The sequence below is a fragment of the Miniopterus natalensis genome, chromosome 5, assembly GCF_054644295.1.
Source record: "Miniopterus natalensis isolate mMinNat1 chromosome 5, mMinNat1.hap1, whole genome shotgun sequence".
In the NCBI taxonomy this organism is placed as follows: domain Eukaryota; kingdom Metazoa; phylum Chordata; class Mammalia; order Chiroptera; family Miniopteridae; genus Miniopterus; species Miniopterus natalensis.
Genome location: NC_142085.1, coordinates 5,486,771 through 5,503,380, shown reverse-complemented (window position 1 = coordinate 5,503,380; position 16,610 = coordinate 5,486,771). Strand labels below are relative to the sequence as shown.

At 54.5% G+C, this 16,610-nt stretch overlaps 1 protein-coding gene across 8 annotated transcripts; it reads left to right on the top strand.

The window, feature by feature from the left end:
* Nucleotides 1–1,016: 1,016 nt before the first annotated feature.
* Nucleotides 1,017–16,346, top strand: EHMT2 (euchromatic histone lysine methyltransferase 2). Of its 8 annotated transcripts, none has more exons than XM_087817305.1 (28): nucleotides 1,017–1,058; nucleotides 1,705–1,771; nucleotides 1,864–2,082; nucleotides 2,174–2,427; nucleotides 3,154–3,238; nucleotides 3,330–3,370; nucleotides 3,514–3,669; nucleotides 8,633–8,728; nucleotides 8,806–8,920; nucleotides 9,050–9,151; nucleotides 9,373–9,521; nucleotides 9,610–9,753; nucleotides 9,837–10,072; nucleotides 10,152–10,334; nucleotides 10,454–10,536; nucleotides 10,833–10,939; nucleotides 11,034–11,156; nucleotides 11,236–11,337; nucleotides 12,032–12,136; nucleotides 12,252–12,406; nucleotides 12,492–12,659; nucleotides 13,069–13,213; nucleotides 13,543–13,620; nucleotides 13,954–14,069; nucleotides 14,191–14,277; nucleotides 15,064–15,142; nucleotides 15,273–15,448; nucleotides 15,832–16,346. In XM_087817305.1, exons 1-28 carry the CDS (start codon nucleotides 1,017–1,019, stop codon nucleotides 16,010–16,012), a joined length of 3,594 nt encoding a protein of 1,197 aa, XP_087673431.1. In that variant the 3' UTR covers nucleotides 16,013–16,346. The 8 variants fall into 8 exon arrangements, with proteins under 8 accessions (XP_087673431.1, XP_087673430.1, XP_087673433.1 ...); XM_087817304.1 differs by having other exon boundaries at nucleotides 15,061–15,142; XM_087817307.1 differs by lacking the exon at nucleotides 9,050–9,151.
* The last annotated feature ends 264 nt before the right edge of the window (nucleotides 16,347–16,610 follow it).

Sequence of the window (16,610 nt, the reverse complement as noted above, 5' to 3'; positions counted from 1 at the left end):
ATCATAGTTTCCCAACTTTGACCAGATGTAACACCTAAAGGGACCATACTCTAAATAGTCCCATCAAGGTTGTATGTCTTGGCCTAATATTCATACTGCCACTGTCTGCTGGGCTATGATCCACGGAGTGCCCGACTATGCTTATGAAGTGTTGGGCAAAAAAAGGTCACTTATTAGTGTGACCAGACAGTAACGACCCTGGAGCCTCTGGGGGCTTACCTGGACTCCTAGTGCATGTGGTGAGGGTAACATGTCTGGTATAAACAAGAGACAGCCCCCCAGGTTTTCAAAAGGGGACATGAAGCAGCTTGCTAGAACCAGCCAAGAGTAATGGTGTCCTCTGCGCGTCCCCATCGCCCCCTTTTTTTTTCTTTCAAATTACAAAAGGAAGTTTCTTTCGAACGTTACAGAGGTAGAAGTGAGCCAGCTGGGCTGCGCAGGCTCAGGAAACAAGTTAGAGAGGCTTAGAAGGAGCCTTGGAGCTTAGGAGACGGGCAGAGGCAAGGCGCCTGGGGGAGGGAGAGGGGAAGGGAAAGGCGCCCGCGTGCTTGGAGAGGGAGAGCGGGTCCCCGTCGCCCCGTTCTTGCTCGTTAGAGAAGCCAGGCCAAAACTGAGGCCCAGCCTTCTCGCTGGAGACCCAGACAGTGGAAAGCACCTAGAAGTGGGAGATGCACACGCAGGCCAGATTGGACATGCAGCCGCTGTCAGGAGGCTCAGGCACCCCGCTAGTTACCTAAAATCTGGGAGGGGGGCGGGGAGAGGCCACAGCTGGACCCAGGCGTGCCTCGTCTTGGGTCCCCCCCCTACACACACACCCCGCTGAGTTGAAACTAAGAAAGGCAGAATTGTCCCCCGCAGCCTCCAGCTTAGAGCAGCCACTACCACCTCCAGGGCGGGCCTCGGGAGAAAATGGCCAGAAGCGCGCGGTGGCGCCTTTAAGGCTCCTCCTAGTCCTCCCTCCCAGCCCACGTGACCCGGGGCGGCCGCGCGCCGGCTGGGCCCCAGCGCAGGCGGCTATGGCGGCGGCGGCGGGAGCTGCAGCGGCGGCGGCCGCCGAGGTGCGGAAGGGGAGGGGGAGAGGCGGGTGCATGCCCGCGCGCGCGCCCGGGGGAAGCGCGCGCCCGTGCAATGCTCCGGGGGTGCAACGGGGCCGGGGGGCCCGGGCGGGACTTACAGCAATCCGGAGGGCCAGCACCGGGGGCGGATGAGGGGACCAGGGGGTGGGAGGTGGGGGGAGTGGGCACGGAGGCGCGCGTGCCGCCGCTGGCTGTCCCCGAGTGGGCGGCTGGCGCCGGGGCCCCAGGAGCGCGCGCGAGGGGCACGAGGGGCCGTCCACCGGGCTGGGGGGCAGCGGGTGCCGGAGGGGTTGGTGCCCGGGGTCCCCGCGGCCCGGGGGACAAAGGGGGAGCGGCGCGTGCAGCAGGGAAGAGGGGGCGGGGCCGGTGCGCGGAAGCCCCGCCCCCTCCCCCTCCTCTCTTCTCGGCCCCTGAGATGCGGGGTCTACCGAGAGGCAGGGGGCTGATGCGGGCCCGGGGAAGGGGTCGTGCGGCCCCTCCGGGCAGCCGAGGCCGCGGAAGGGGGGGCGCCCACAGAGGAAGAGGTAGGCCCCGGAACCTACTCTCTCTACCCAGGGCCCAGGCGTCCTGGGCACCCCAACTTCCTACCGGGCTGACCAGTCCTCCTATCCCTTGTGTCGCCTCCCAGGGTGGGGGGCCCGCTGAGATGGGGGCTCTGGTGCTGGACAAGGAGCCCAGAGGAGCCATCGAGAGAGGTGAGTGAAGCAGCAACGGGCCCAGCTGGACCTTTACCTCCTCAAACCCAGGACCCCCCAGCCCATAACCCTGAACTTTTCTTTCCTTACAGTTCATGGCTCTTTTGGGGACGCCCCTCGTAGCGAGGAGACCCTGCCCAAGGCCAACCCCGACTCCCTGGAGCCTGCTGGCCCCTCATCCCCAGCCTCTGTCACCGTCACTGTTGGCGATGAGGGGGCCGACACCCCTGTAGGGGCCACACCACTCCTTGGGGATGAACCTGAGAATCTTGAGGGAGATGGGGACCTCCAAGGGGGGCGCATCCTTCTGGGTGAGAGGCTGCGGAAGCTGGGGGTGAGGTGGGGATCTTCTGACTGCCTTCCCTCTAATCTTGCCTCTGCCTACCCGCCTGTCTTTTCCAGGCCATGCCACAAAGTCATTCCCCTCTTCCCCCAGCAAAGGGGGTGCCTGTCCCAGCCGCGCCAAGATGTCAATGACAGGGGCCGGGAAATCACCACCATCAGTCCAGAGTTTGGCTATGAGGCTGCTGAGTATGCCGGGTGCCCAGGGGGCGGCAGCATCAGGGCCTGAACCCCCTCCAGCTACAACCAGCCCAGAGGGGCAGCCCAAGGTCCACCGAGCCAGGAAAACCATGTCCAAACCGGGAAATGGACAGGTGAGGATTTCGGGGGAGGGGGGACAGGTAATCAACCCTCAACCGCTTGTGGGCTTTTTTTGTCCAGTAGCTTCAGGTCTTTTCTAATCCATTTACAGCTTTACATATTTACCAAGGGGCTATTTTGTGTCACAGTCTGGGCTGGGGCTTTTGAGGAGAGGGAAGTAGAAGAGACAAATGTTAGAGATTTATGTATGTAGTCAATGTCTTAATTACTCTTGAGATAATGATTATGTGAAGAAACTTCAAACCACTTTTTTTACCTCAAAGCAAGCCTCCAGGGAACTTTTTCCTCCTGTAGAAACTACCCCTGCTCCATTTTAAAGGTTGTACTCCTATAGGGAAGGAGATGAGGGCCACAGAAATGACAGAGACCCCAGGATCTCACAAGTTTATAGCAGTGTTTTTTAGGGCTGTTGGTAGCATTAAGTTCTGCGTGTGGTTTGAGTATCTTTGGTCAGGGCCTTAACCTTTGTTTTTTCATCTGTAAACTGGGAAGAAAGGGCCTGCTGCATACTTGAAATAAGTGAGGGTTAGATGTGGGGTGTTCTTGACACACTTCCTGTGGGGAGACAGCAGTTGTTACAGCCACACCTGGCTACTGCAGCTTTGGATGGCACTCTTGAGGGTGTGGTTCAGCACCCGACCCTCATTTGGGGCTCCATACTAGTCTAGGCCAAACAGTAGCCGCTCCTTACCCTAAGTGTGCTCCCTCTCGGTCCCCAGCCCCCAGTCCCTGAGAAGCGGCCCCCTGAAGTGCAGCATTTCCGCATGAGTGATGACGTGCACTCGCTGGGGAAGGTGACCTCAGGTCAGTCCCACCCCCCACCCACCTGCAGCTTGATAAGGCCTGTCCTGAGGGTTTAGAATACAAGCCTGGCTCCTTTCTTCTCTCCTTCCAGATGTGGCCAAAAGGAGGAAGCTGAACTCAGGAGGTGGCCTGGTGAGCTGAGAGAGGCAGGGAACAAGGCCTCTCCACCTGGGGGCTGCTGCAAGGGAGCCCCAAACTAGGGCAGCATCCCACCCCCAAGGGAAATGGATTGGTGGGGAGTGCCAGCAGCTTCAATTGTTCTCATTTTTTTCTAGTCAGAGGAGTTGGGTTCTGCCCGGGGTTCGGGAGAAATGACCCTGGAGAAGGCAAATCCTGGGCCTCTGGAGGAGTGGGAGACAGTGGTGGGGGATGACTTCAGCCTCTACTACGACTCCTACTCTGTGGATGAACGTGTGGACTCTGACAGCAAGGTGAGAGGCGGCCGGCCTGCCGCCGCCATGTCCAGGGCTTACTCTTCAGCCTGTCCTGCCCCCCCCTTTTCACTCTTTCCTTTTTATCTTCTGAACGCCCTCTAATTCATTGCGCCATACTATCTCTGACTTACCACCACGTGCGCTGCACCTCATTCTATGCCGCGCTTTTCCACAGTGGCCCATCTGTTTCATGGTCTGTTTGTTGTTTGCTTGTTTACTCCTTTGCTCTTGGTTTGGTTTTATCTCATGCATGTTTGCCTGTGTACTTAGTCTTGCCTATTTTGCTTTTTATTTAATGTTTTATTGTGGAAACTTTCAAATACAGATGATCCTTGAACAACACAGGTTTGACCTTCGTGGGTCCTCTTATACACGGATACTTTTTCAATAAATACTGTAAATGTATTTTCTTTTCCTTATGACTTATTTTCTCTAGCATACTTTGTCATAAGAATATAGTATATATTACATTTAACATACAAAATATGTGTTAATCAACTGTTTACTTTATTGGGAAGGCTTCCAGCCAGCAATACACTATTAGTTAATTAGGGGGGAAGTCAAAGTTATACATGGAGTTTTTAGTGTTGGCACTCCTAACCCTTGTGTTGTTGAAGAACCAACTGTACATGCAAAAGAATAGAAGAGTGAGCCCCATTTTTTAAATTAATTATTTTTTTACATTCAATATTATTTATTTGTTTGCTTTTATTGATATTTAGAGAGAGAGGAAGAGAAAGGGAGAGAAAGGGGGAAACATCGATATGAGAGCAAAACATCAATCAGCTGCCTTCAGTACGCACCCTACTAGGGATCAAGCCCGAAACTTGCACTGACACTCAGCCAACTGAACCACACAGACCAGGGCTCAATATTATTTTGTATTAGTTTCAGATGTACAGCATAGTGGTTAGACAGTCATATACTTTACAAAGTGTTCCCCCTGATATTTCCAGTACCCACCTGGCACCATACATAGTTATTACAATATTATTTACAATATTCCCTGTGCTATACTTGACATCCCTTTGACGTTTTGTTTTGTTAATCCTCATTTGATATTTTCCCATTGATTTTTAGAGAGAGTAGGAGGGAGGGAATGGAGGAGAGAGAGAGAGGGAAAGAGAGAGAAACATCAATGTGAGAGACACATCGATTGGTTGCCTCCTGCATGCATCCCTACTGGGGCCAGGAATTTAACATGCAACCCAAGTACATTCCCTTGACGGGGACTCAAACCCTCCGCCCTTCGGTTCTGTGGCCAACTCTAACCACTGAGCCACAGTAGCCAGGGCTGTCCCCCATGACTATTTTGTAACTATGGGTCTTTACTTCTCAATCTCTTCACCTTTTTCACCCAGTTCCCCAGCGCCTCTCCCCTCTGGCAGCCATCAGTTTTCTGTATCTGAATCTGTTTCTGTTTTGTTTGTTTATGTTGCTCTTTAGATCTCACATAGAAGTGAAACCCTATGGTATTTCTCTGGCTGACTTATTTCACTTGGCATAATACCCTTTAGGTCCATCTTTGCTATTGCAACACAGCTGATTTTTTAATTATTTTTAAATTAGAGTAGACATACAATATTATATTCGTTTTGGGTGTGCAACATGGTAACTAAACATTTATATACCTTACAAAGTGATCACCTCAGTAAGTCTGGTATCCACCTGGCACCACACATAGTTATTACAATATTATTAACTATATTCCCTGTGCTGTACTTTACATCCCAGTGACTTTTTATAACTGGCAATTTGTACTTCTTAATCCCTTCCCCTCTTCAACCAGTCCCCCAACCCCCCTTCCATCTGGCAACCATCAAAATGTTCTCTGTATCTTTGAGTTTGTTTCTGCTTTGTTTATTTTGTTTCTGAATTCCACATATAAGTGAAATCATGTCATTTGTCTTTCTCTGACTTACTTCACTCAGCACAATACCCTCTAGGTCCATCCATGTTGCAGATGGCAAGATCTCACTCTTTCTTTACAGCCAAGTAATATCCCATTGTATACATCACCACATTTTCTTTATCTGCTTGTCTGTTGATGGACACTTAGGTTGCTTCCATATTTTGGTTATTATAAATAACACCAATGAACGTAGGGTTGCATATGTGTTTTCGAATTAATATTTTGGATTTCTTTGGATAAATACCCGGAAGTGGAATTGCTGGATCATATGGTAGTTCTATTTCTAATTTTTTGAGGATCCTCCATACTGTTTTTCCATAATGGCTGCACCAGTCTGCATTCCCACCAGCAGTGTGGGAGGGTTCCCTTTTCTCCACATCCTCACCAGCACTTGTTGATTTGTTGATGATAGTCATTCTGACAGGTGTGAGATAGCTCACTGTGGTTTTAATTTGCATCTCCCTGATGATTAGTGATGTTGAACATCTCTTCATATGTCTCTTGGCCACCTGCATGTCTGTTTTGGAGAAGTGTTTATTCAGGTCCTTAGCCCTTTTTTTTTTTTTTTTTTTTAATATACCTGTGTCAGAGAGAGGAAGGAAGAGGGAGAGAGAGAGAGAGAGAGAGAGAGAGAGAGAGAGAGAGAGAGAGAGAGAGAGAGAAACATCAGTGATGAGTCATTGATCAGCTGCCTCCTGCACGCCCCCTACTGGGGATCGAGCCCACAACCCAGGCATGTGCCCTGATCGGGAATCGAACTGTGATCTCCTGGATCCCAGGTGGATGCTCAACCACTGAGCCATGTCTGGCTGGGCTGCCCATTTTTAATTGGATTGTTTGGGGAGTTTTTTTGGTTTTTTGGTTTTTTTGGTTTTTTGGTGTTCAGTTATGAGTTTCTTGTATAGATAGATGTATCATTGGAAGATTTCTTCTTCCATACAGTAGGTTGTCATTGTGACTTTTTTTTGTTGCTGTTGTTTGTTAATCCTCACCTGAGGATATTTTTTCCAATGATTTTTAGAGAGAGTAGAAGGAAGGGAGGTGGAGAGAGAGAGAGAAACATCTGATGTGAGAGAGACATATCTATTGGTTGCCTCCCGCATTCACCCCGACTGGGGCCGGGGAATGAACCCGCAACCCAGGTATGTGCCCTTAACCAGGAATTGAACCCATGACCCTTCGTGGGCTGAAGCTCTACCACTTAGCCACACCGGCCAGGGTAAGTTGTCTTTGTTTTGTTGATGGTTTCCTTTGCTGTGCAAAACTCTTTAGTTCAATGTAATCCCATTTGTTTATTTTTTCTTTTGTTGCCCTTACCTGAGAAGACATATCCAAAAAATACTGCTAAGAGCAATTTTAGAAAGTGTACTGTGTATGTTTTCTTCTAAGAGTTTTATGGTTTTGGGTCTTATATTTAAGTCTTTGATCCATTTTGAGTTTATTTTTATATGTGGTGTAAGAAGATTTTATTCTTTTGTATGTATCTGTCCAATTTTCCCAACAGCAATTATTGAAGAGACTCTCCCACCCCATTGTATGTTCTTGCCTCCTTTATAATACACAGCTGGTCCTGACACTCATCTACGCCTCCCCTAACACACACCTACTAGATCATTTTATTTTACATATTTATTTTTTTAAATATATTGTTACTTATTTCAGAGAGAGGGAGAGAGAGAGAGAGAGAGAGAGAGAGAGAGAGAGAGAGAGAGATGGAAGCATCAATGATGAGTCATTGGTCTGCTGCCTCCTGCACGCCCCCTGCTGGGGACCAAGCCCACAACCTGGATATGTGTCCTGACCTGGAATCCAACCCTGATCTTCTGGATCCTAGTTTGATTCTCAACCACTGAGCCACGCCCGCTGGGCCCTACTAGATTATTTTAAAGCAAATCCCAGACATATTTTATCTGGAAATATTTCCATATATATCACTAAGCATAAGATCTCCTTTTTCTCTTTCTTTACATAACGTAATGACTATTTTCACATCTAAAAAGTTTACCAGTGATTTCTTAATATCGCTTTGCTACCATTTAGTTTTCACATCTCAGTTGTCTCACAAATGGGTTTTTGGCCCAGCCAGGCATGGCTCAGCGGTTGAGCATCGACCTAGAATCCAGGAGATGGAGGTTCAATTCCTGGTCAGGGCACATGCCTGGGTTGGGGGCTTGATCCCCAATAGGGGGCGTGCAGGAGGCAGCTGATCAATGACAACTCTCATCATTGATGGTTCAACACTCTCTCCTTCTCTCTTCCTCTCTCTGAAATCAATAGATTTTTTTTTTTAAGTGTGTGTTTGTCAAGATTCAAATGAGGTCCACGCATCAGTTTGATTGACATTTGTCTAAGGTGTTTCTTGATGTGGTTTTCCCTGAATTACAAAAAAAATTTTCTTGCCATTTATTTGTTGTCCGACAGAATTCCTCACATTTAGGAGCTGGCTGACTGTGTCAATTGGCACATTCCTCTGTGCCCAGTATTTCTTTTACTTGTAAGCTCGTTGATCAGCTTCAGGTGCACGTTCCCCCCCACACTCTCCCCACTGGAATGAGGGCTTCCTGTTGCATTCCATCAGGAGGCAGAGGGATCTGGATTTATTAGTGATGCTTAGATCAATCAATGTATTTAGGTGACGTCAGGTTGATCCTCATTATAAAGTTCCTCATTAGTGTTTCATCCAGTGTTTTTAGCAGCCGTTGGTAGTCGTCTTATGAACTTCACAGAAAGAACATACTGTACATATACATACTATGCATTTCCTTTCTGGAGCTTACTGTTTGTGTTTTTGTTGTTTTTGTTTTGCTCAATATGTCTTGCCAAGATTCACACATTTGCCTCTAACCGTTGCGCTTTTCGTGGCCGTGTAACGTTCTGCGCGCTTTCTCCGTCCAGCCGGGTCCGCGGCGGGGCTGCCCTACCCTACCCGCCGCCTTGTTCGAGCGCCGGGTCGGGTGCGACCTGCCCGCCTCGCCCCAGCCCCCCAGGAGAGGAGAGGGCTGTGGCCCAGGGGTCACTGTTCCGCGGCCCCTCTTCGCTCTGTTGCAGTCTGAGGTTGAAGCGCTGGCGGAACAACTGAGCGAGGAGGAGGAGGACGACGACGACGACGAGGACGACGAGGAGTCGGGCAATCAGTCGGACAGGGTGAGCGGGGCGCGGCCGGGGCGGGCCATGGCGGCGCGGGGCGCGGGGCGCGCTCTTTAACTCGCCGCCCTCCCCAGAGTGGCTCCAGCGGCCGGCGAAAGGCCAAGAAGAAATGGCGGAAGGACAGCCCGTGGGTGAAGCCCTCCCGGAAACGGCGGAAGCGGGAGCCTCCGCGGGCCAAGGAGCCGCGAGGTAAGGGGCTGCTCTGCCCCGGGGCCCCCCAGCCCGGCCGGCCCGGCCCGAGCGCGCCCGGGCAGGTGCGCCTGCACTCCCGACGGCGGCCGTGAGCTCGCGCTCTCACTCTCTCTGTCTCTGTGTCAGGAGTGAATGGTGTGGGCTCCTCAGGCCCCAGTGAGTACATGGAGGTCCCTCTGGGGTCCCTGGAGCTGCCCAGCGAGGGGACCCTCTCCCCCAACCACGCTGGTAATTGCCGATTGCTGGGATAGGGAGCCACCAGGGGACACCCTCAGGACCGGAGGGAAAGGGGAGGGGGGACCCCACTGGAGCTGGGATGTCCATGGCCAGGCTTTGGGGGTTCTGGAGCATGGAGGGAAAGGCAAGCAGAGGGTGGTGAAGAGCCCCGCCAGGGGTCCCAGTGGGTGAAGGGCAGGGCCTCCCCCAGCTCCCTCTCTCCTCTGTCCAAGGGGTGTCCAACGACACGTCTTCTCTGGAGACAGAGCGCGGGTTTGAGGAGTTGCCCCTGTGCAGCTGCCGCATGGAGGCACCCAAGATTGATCGCATCAGCGAAAGGGCAGGGCACAAGTGCATGGCCACAGAGAGTGTGGACGGAGAGGTAGGCCTGTGCACCAGGAGGACGGAATGGGGCGGGGTGGAGCCTCACCCCAGCCTCACCTCTCCTCCCCCACCCTCACTGCCCACAGCTGTCGGGCTGCAATGCTGCAATCCTCAAGCGGGAGACCATGAGGCCATCCAGCCGCGTGGCCCTGATGGTGCTCTGTGAGACCCACCGGGCCCGCATGGTGAAGCACCACTGCTGTCCAGGCTGTGGTTACTTCTGTACAGCGGTGAGTGTCCGTGGGGCAGACAGGCGGCATGCCCCATTGGAGGAGGGGCTCCCATCACCTCACCACATTGTTTCCTGCCACAGGGCACCTTCCTAGAGTGCCACCCTGACTTCCGTGTGGCCCATCGCTTCCACAAGGCCTGTGTATCCCAGCTGAATGGGATGGTCTTCTGTCCCCACTGTGGGGAGGATGCATCCGAGGCCCAGGAGGTGACCATCCCCCGGGGGGACGGAGTGACCCCACCAGCTGGCACTGCAACCCCTGCCCCGCCACCCCTGGCCCAGGATGCCCCTGGGAGAGCGGATACTTCCCAGCCCAGGTACTAGCCTCACCCTTTCCCACTGTCTGTTCCCTGTCCCTCTGTATCGCCCCTGAGACATTAGCCCCTTCTCCCACAGTGCCCGGATGCGAGGACAGGGGGAGCCCCGGCGGCCACCCTGCGACCCTGTGGCTGACACCATCGACAGCTCCGGGCCCTCCCTGACTCTGCCCAGTGGAGGCTGCCTCTCAGCTGTGGGGCTGCCACCTGGGCCAGGCCGGGAGGCCCTGGAAAAGGCCCTGGTCATCCAGGAGTCAGAGAGGTGAGTGGGGGGTTGCTCTCTGGTACGGAGGCTAGGGCGGGGCTGGAAGGGCAGATCTCTGGCTTTAAGGCTAATGCTGGAGCCTGAGGAGCCCGCCCCTCCCTCCCTCCTCACGGCAGGCGGAAGAAACTCCGCTTCCACCCTCGGCAGTTGTACCTGTCAGTGAAGCAGGGGGAGCTGCAGAAGGTCATTCTGATGCTGTGTGAGTACCCGCTCGTTCATTCAGCAAAGCTCGGTTGAGCCCAGTGATACATCAGCACCGGGCTGGGTCCAGGAGTGCAATGAAGGACTTGGTCCTCTCTCAGAGGTACCTGCCTGGCCCAGTGCATAGCAGCACTGAGGGGAAGGGCCGCCTTGAACTCAGGCAGAGCCAGTGCCCCGGGCTCCTTACTCTCTGACACATGCCCTGAGAAGCCTTCCTGCAGAATGTGCCACCTTCCCCCTAGCTTGCTTACCACTTGTCCCTCCCTCTCCCCGTGTGGCGGGCTCTCCCTACAGTGGACAACCTGGACCCCAACTTCCAGAGCGACCAGCAGAGCAAGCGCACACCCCTGCATGCGGCCGCCCAGAAGGGCTCAGTGGAGATCTGCCATGTGCTGCTGCAGGTCAGCACGGCCGGCCCTCTTCCTCACTGACCAGGCCCTTGGAATGCCCTGCCCAGCCCCTCCCTGGTACCAGCCCACATGCCCCTCCTCGCAGGCTGGAGCCAACATCAATGCTGTGGACAAGCAGCAGCGGACACCGCTGATGGAGGCCGTGGTGAACAACCACCTGGAGGTGGCCCGCTACATGGTGCAGCGCGGTGGCTGTGTCTATAGCAAGGTGTGCTGCCGGGCGGCAGGGCCTGGGGACTGGGTCAGAATTGCCTGTTGGAGGACTCATCTGCCCACCTCTCCCTCAGGAGGAGGACGGCTCCACCTGCCTCCACCATGCAGCCAAAATTGGGAACTTGGAGATGGTCAGCCTGCTGCTTAGCACAGGACAGGTGGACGTCAACGCCCAGGTCAGAGGCCCGGCTGCCCCGCCCAGCCCCTCAGGGTCCTTGGGTCAGCCTCAGGCTGTGGTCCCTTTCCACCTCAGCTGACCTCTGGCCCCTCCTCTCCTTGCATCCCATTCCATTCAGCTTTCCCCACCTTTCTCCCTCGTTCGCATTTCTCTTTGCTCTTCTCTTTCTTGCTTCTCTTTATCAGTTTTCAGAGTATTGAGTCGCTGCCTTCATCTCTGAGTCCCGTGAGATTCTTTTCTTTTTCATGGAGCAGATGTGTTTTACTGTGTTGTCTTCTCGATTCATCCTTTGTCAGGAGGAGCCCCTGGAAGTTGGCCCCTGTGGCCTTTGAGAGCATCCTGGCCTTTCAGCACTTACACACTAAAGTCCGTGTACCCAGGGGTGGTTATCACCATTGGGTCACTGCATCTAGGACTTAGGAATAGGCAGGCTTAGGAAATACATATTTTTTAAAAAGAGAAAAAGTGCTCTACAGTCTTGAGCAGTAGACACTGTAGTTTCATTTTATAGATGAGTAAGCCGACACGGAGGCACTGAGGGCCTTGCTCGGGGTGCCACAGCACTAAGTGGCTGAGCCGAGCTCACTCTGAGTCTTGCTCCGGAGCATGTGCTCTTGGCCATGGGCTGCTTTGGTGAACAGAGCTGGTTGCTGGGCCTACCCCCAACCCTCTTCCCTCCCTCGCACCCACAGGACAGTGGGGGGTGGACCCCCATCATCTGGGCCGCAGAGCACAAGCACATCGAGGTGATCCGCATGCTGCTGACGCGAGGCGCCGATGTCACCCTCACAGACAATGTGAGGGAGAGTTTTATTCGGGTGGGGGAGTGGGATTGGCCCAGACCCTGAGCAAAGTGGAGGTTGGGTTCAAGGGCTCACTGCCCAGGCTACCCCTTCCCCCCAACCTCCACAGGAGGAGAACATCTGCCTGCACTGGGCGTCCTTCACTGGCAGTGCGGCCATCGCCGAGGTCCTCCTCAATGCCCGCTGCGACCTCCACGCTGTCAACTACCACGGGGACACGCCCCTGCACATCGCTGCCCGGGAGAGCTACCACGACTGCGTGCTGTGCGCCCCTGCCTGCCCCACACCCCAAGCCCCTCCAGCACCTTGCGCAGCCCTGGGCCCCACGGGCTTCCTCTCCCCCTACTAGGTTGTTCCTGTCACGCGGAGCAAACCCTGAGCTGCGCAACAAGGAGGGAGACACTGCGTGGGACCTGACTCCTGAACGCTCGGACGTGTGGTTTGCACTCCAGCTCAACCGCAAGCTTCGGCTTGGAGTGGGAAATCGGGCTATCCGCACTGAGAAGATCATCTGCCGGTGAGCACTCGGCCCTCCATCCCAAAGTGGCCCCCACCCCAGGCCACACTGGACCCCAAAACATCCCCATACGCACCCCAGGCAGTCCCAAGAACCACCTTCGCTTCTCCCTACTAGGACTGTCAAATAGGACAAATAAAAATAGAGACTATCCAGTTAAATTAGAATCTCAGATGAACAGTTGATACTTTTTTAGTATAAAAGTGTCCCATGCAGTATTTGGGATGTACCTATACTAAGAAGTTATTTCTTATTTACCTGAAATTTGAATTTAACTGGGTCTTGCATTTTACCTGCTAGCTTCACTCCCCACGCCCTAGTGAACATCCAGGCCACTCCCCATGCCCAGGAGCCTCTCCAGCCCTCTCCTGGCACCTAGGGAAGCCCTCACCCCATTTCCCTTTGCCAGGGACGTCGCTCGGGGCTATGAGAACGTGCCTATTCCCTGTGTCAATGGCGTGGATGGGGAGCCATGCCCCGAGGATTACAAGTACATCTCAGAGAACTGTGAGACATCCACCATGAACATTGACCGCAACATCACACACCTGCAGGTGAGGGGCCTGGAACCTCCATTTGGGACATCAGAGGTGCCAAATACAATGGGGCACCTGCAAGGGAAGGGCTGGGAGGGAGCTCTTGGGGGCTCAGTCCACCTGGAGAAGGGTTCTTTCACTAGGACACACGCAGGTATTATATAGGCTCATGGTAGCCCTAGGGCAAACCTTCAGCAACATCTTGATTCTCCTCACCGTGGGAGCATCACCACCCATGACCCTAAAACATGGACCCTAAGAAAGGGCAGCAGTGGTGGGCAGGGAGCTTTGGGAGCTGAGGTTCAGGGCCAGTTCTGGGTGTTGAGCTCACCCTGCCTCCTGCCCAGCACTGCACATGTGTGGACGACTGCTCCAGCTCCAACTGCCTGTGCGGCCAGCTCAGCATCCGTTGCTGGTATGACAAGGTATGCGCCCTCTCCCTGTCCACAGACTCTTGTCCACTCCTGCAGAGGAGCTGGCCTCAACCTTGCCTTTCACCTCGTACCCTGGCAGGAAGTGGCAAAGAGGGCAGGGCCAGACCTGGAATTCCTGGGACACTGCTAGGACAGAGATGGGCCCAGACACATGTGAATTAAGGGGGATGGTTGTGGGATCCTGTCCTCTGACCTCAGAGCATATGTAGTGTTCCCTGTCTCTGGGTTGGAGTCAGGGCAGGATTTTTTGGGGAGGGTTCTTGGGGGCCCTAGGCAGCTGAAGTGGGACCACACAGAAGCCACTGTTCTCCCTCCTTTCCCCAGGACGGGCGTCTGCTCCAGGAATTTAACAAGATCGAGCCCCCGCTCATCTTCGAGTGTAACCAGGCCTGCTCTTGCTGGAGAAACTGCAAGAACCGGGTGGTACAGAGCGGCATCAAGTGAGGCCCTGCCCCTAGAGGCCCCCTGCTGCCGCCTGCCGCCGTGTGTGAGCACACGCATGCACACACATGCACACACCATCTCCCACTCACTCAGCATCACCCTATCTCCCACCCCCAGGGTGCGACTGCAGCTCTACCGAACAGCCAAGATGGGCTGGGGGGTCCGTGCCCTGCAGACCATCCCCCAGGGAACCTTCATCTGCGAGTGAGTGGGGCAGGGGCAAGGGGGTGGACCCACGGCCACTGTTGCCTCTTCTACCCTCTCTCTGTCCCCCTTCCTGACAGGTCCCACCTCCCCTCCCTGACAGGTCCCACCTCTCCTCACTGTCCCAGCTCCAGCCAGCCTCTTCTGCCCCCGTCCCCACAGCCAAGCATTCCACCTGCCCCGCTCTGCCCAGACCACAGAGTTGTCCATTACCACTGCCCACATCCCCCCACTTCCCAGCCTCGCCCTCTCCCTGCCTCGTGTGTGTGTGTGTGTGTGTGTGTGTGTGTGTGTGTGTGTGTGTGAATCCTCACCTGAGGATATTTTTTCCATTGATTTTTAGAGAATGGAAGGGAGGGAGGGAGAGGGAGGGGAGGGGGGGAGAGAGAGTGAGAGAAACACCAATGTGAGAGAGACACATTGATTGGTTGCCTTTTGCACACGCACTCTGACTGGGACCAGGGATCGAACCTGCAAACCAGCTACATGCCCTTGACTGGAAATCGAACCTCTGACCCCTTGGTGCACTGACCGATGCTCTAACCACGGAGACACACAGGCCAGGGCTTCCTGCCTTTCTGAGCTGGGGAAAGCAGCAGTTTGGGAGACAAACCTGGGTTTGAGCCTCACCCAGCCAGGTCCCAGCACTGTTCATCAGTGACATTCACAGACACTACCTGGGGTGTCTGACACTGAAAGAGGAGCCCATGGGGTTATGGGGAGACACGTCCTGGAGCCTGCTCCCGTGACCCCTGCTCACCTTCAGAACCACTTCCTGCCCAGCAGGTATGTCGGGGAGCTGATCTCCGATGCTGAGGCTGATGTGAGAGAGGATGATTCTTATCTCTTCGACTTAGACAACAAGGTGCGCAGGAGGTCCTGCTGTCCCCTACTCCAGTCAGCATATGGAAACTTGGGGGAGGGGGTTGATCACTGGGTGGGGACATCGGCCTGGCGCTAAAGTTGGTAGATGTGAAGTGTGTGCCCTTGCTCAGGATGGAGAGGTGTACTGCATTGATGCCCGTTACTATGGCAACATCAGCCGGTTCATCAACCACCTCTGTGACCCCAACATCATCCCCGTTCGTGTCTTCATGCTGCACCAAGACCTGCGATTTCCACGCATTGCCTTCTTCAGTTCCCGAGACATCCGCACTGGGGAGGAGCTGGGGTGAGGCTGGGCTCGGCCAGGGTGTGGGATGTGCAGCACACCTGCCCAGGGCTTGCAGCCGAGGGGAGCTACGGTTTGCAGGCATGGAGTAGAGCAGCGCCCAGAGGTCGGTACAGAAGTGTCCCTGGGGGGCGTGGTAAACAGGCCTGAGCCTCAGAGAATTTTGATTCAAAGAGTTTGGGATGAGGCTCAAGACTCTGCATTCAGACGAGTTCCCAGGCAGTTCTGGTGCTACCGGTTCATAGACCAGAGGAGGGTTTAGAGCCTGTCAGGAGAGCAGGGTGTGCCAGGGCCCCTCCTGGGGAGCAGGATCCACAGAGGTTCTGGAGTGGGCCTGGGCAGTCAGGTCTGAGTCCCACAAGCCTCTTGTGCTTCTCTGACAGGTTTGACTATGGCGACCGCTTTTGGGACATCAAAAGCAAATATTTCACCTGCCAGTGTGGCTCTGAGAAGTGTAAGCACTCTGCTGAAGCCATCGCCCTAGAGCAGAGCCGCCTGGCCCGCCTGGACCCCCACCCCGAGCTGCTGCCTGAGCTCAGCTCCCTGCCCCCTGTCAACCCCTGAGTGGACCATGCCCTCCCTCCCCACCCCTGGATGCCACCAGCCCAGCAGCTGCCTCTGTCACTTGCTGCTCACACCCACACCCACACAGGGGGCACTGCCATCTCTCCCACTAGCCCATCACACATTCCCGGCCATACACCCCAGCCAGGCCCTGGAGGTCTGACAGCCCCTTTCCCAGGGCTGGTTCCTCCCTGGGGGAGTGACTTCCAGGCTGGCCGCCCCCCTGTTTCCCATCCTCAGCTAAAGTTTGATGAACTGAAATGGGCCTCTATGCCCACTGGTTTTCTTTGTTCTCAATAAAGGTTGGGTTTGGTAACAAATTGTCTGGGTGATTTGGAAGGGGGTGGTTGCAGGGAGGAAGCACACACAGCCAGGGGAATGTGGGTCCAAGGGGCAAGGCAAGATGGGAAGCAGGCTGGACTGGTGTGGACAGCTCCCCAGGGTGGGGAGGGGCAGTAGGGGACCTCTGAGGGCAGGGTCTAGTTAAGGCCTAAAAGGCAAATCTCGACAATCTTAACTTGAGGGTATGGACCTAATGTGAGGCAGTTTGCAGAATTATGAAGGATTCTGGGAACATTCCAGGTCCTTCAGGTCATGG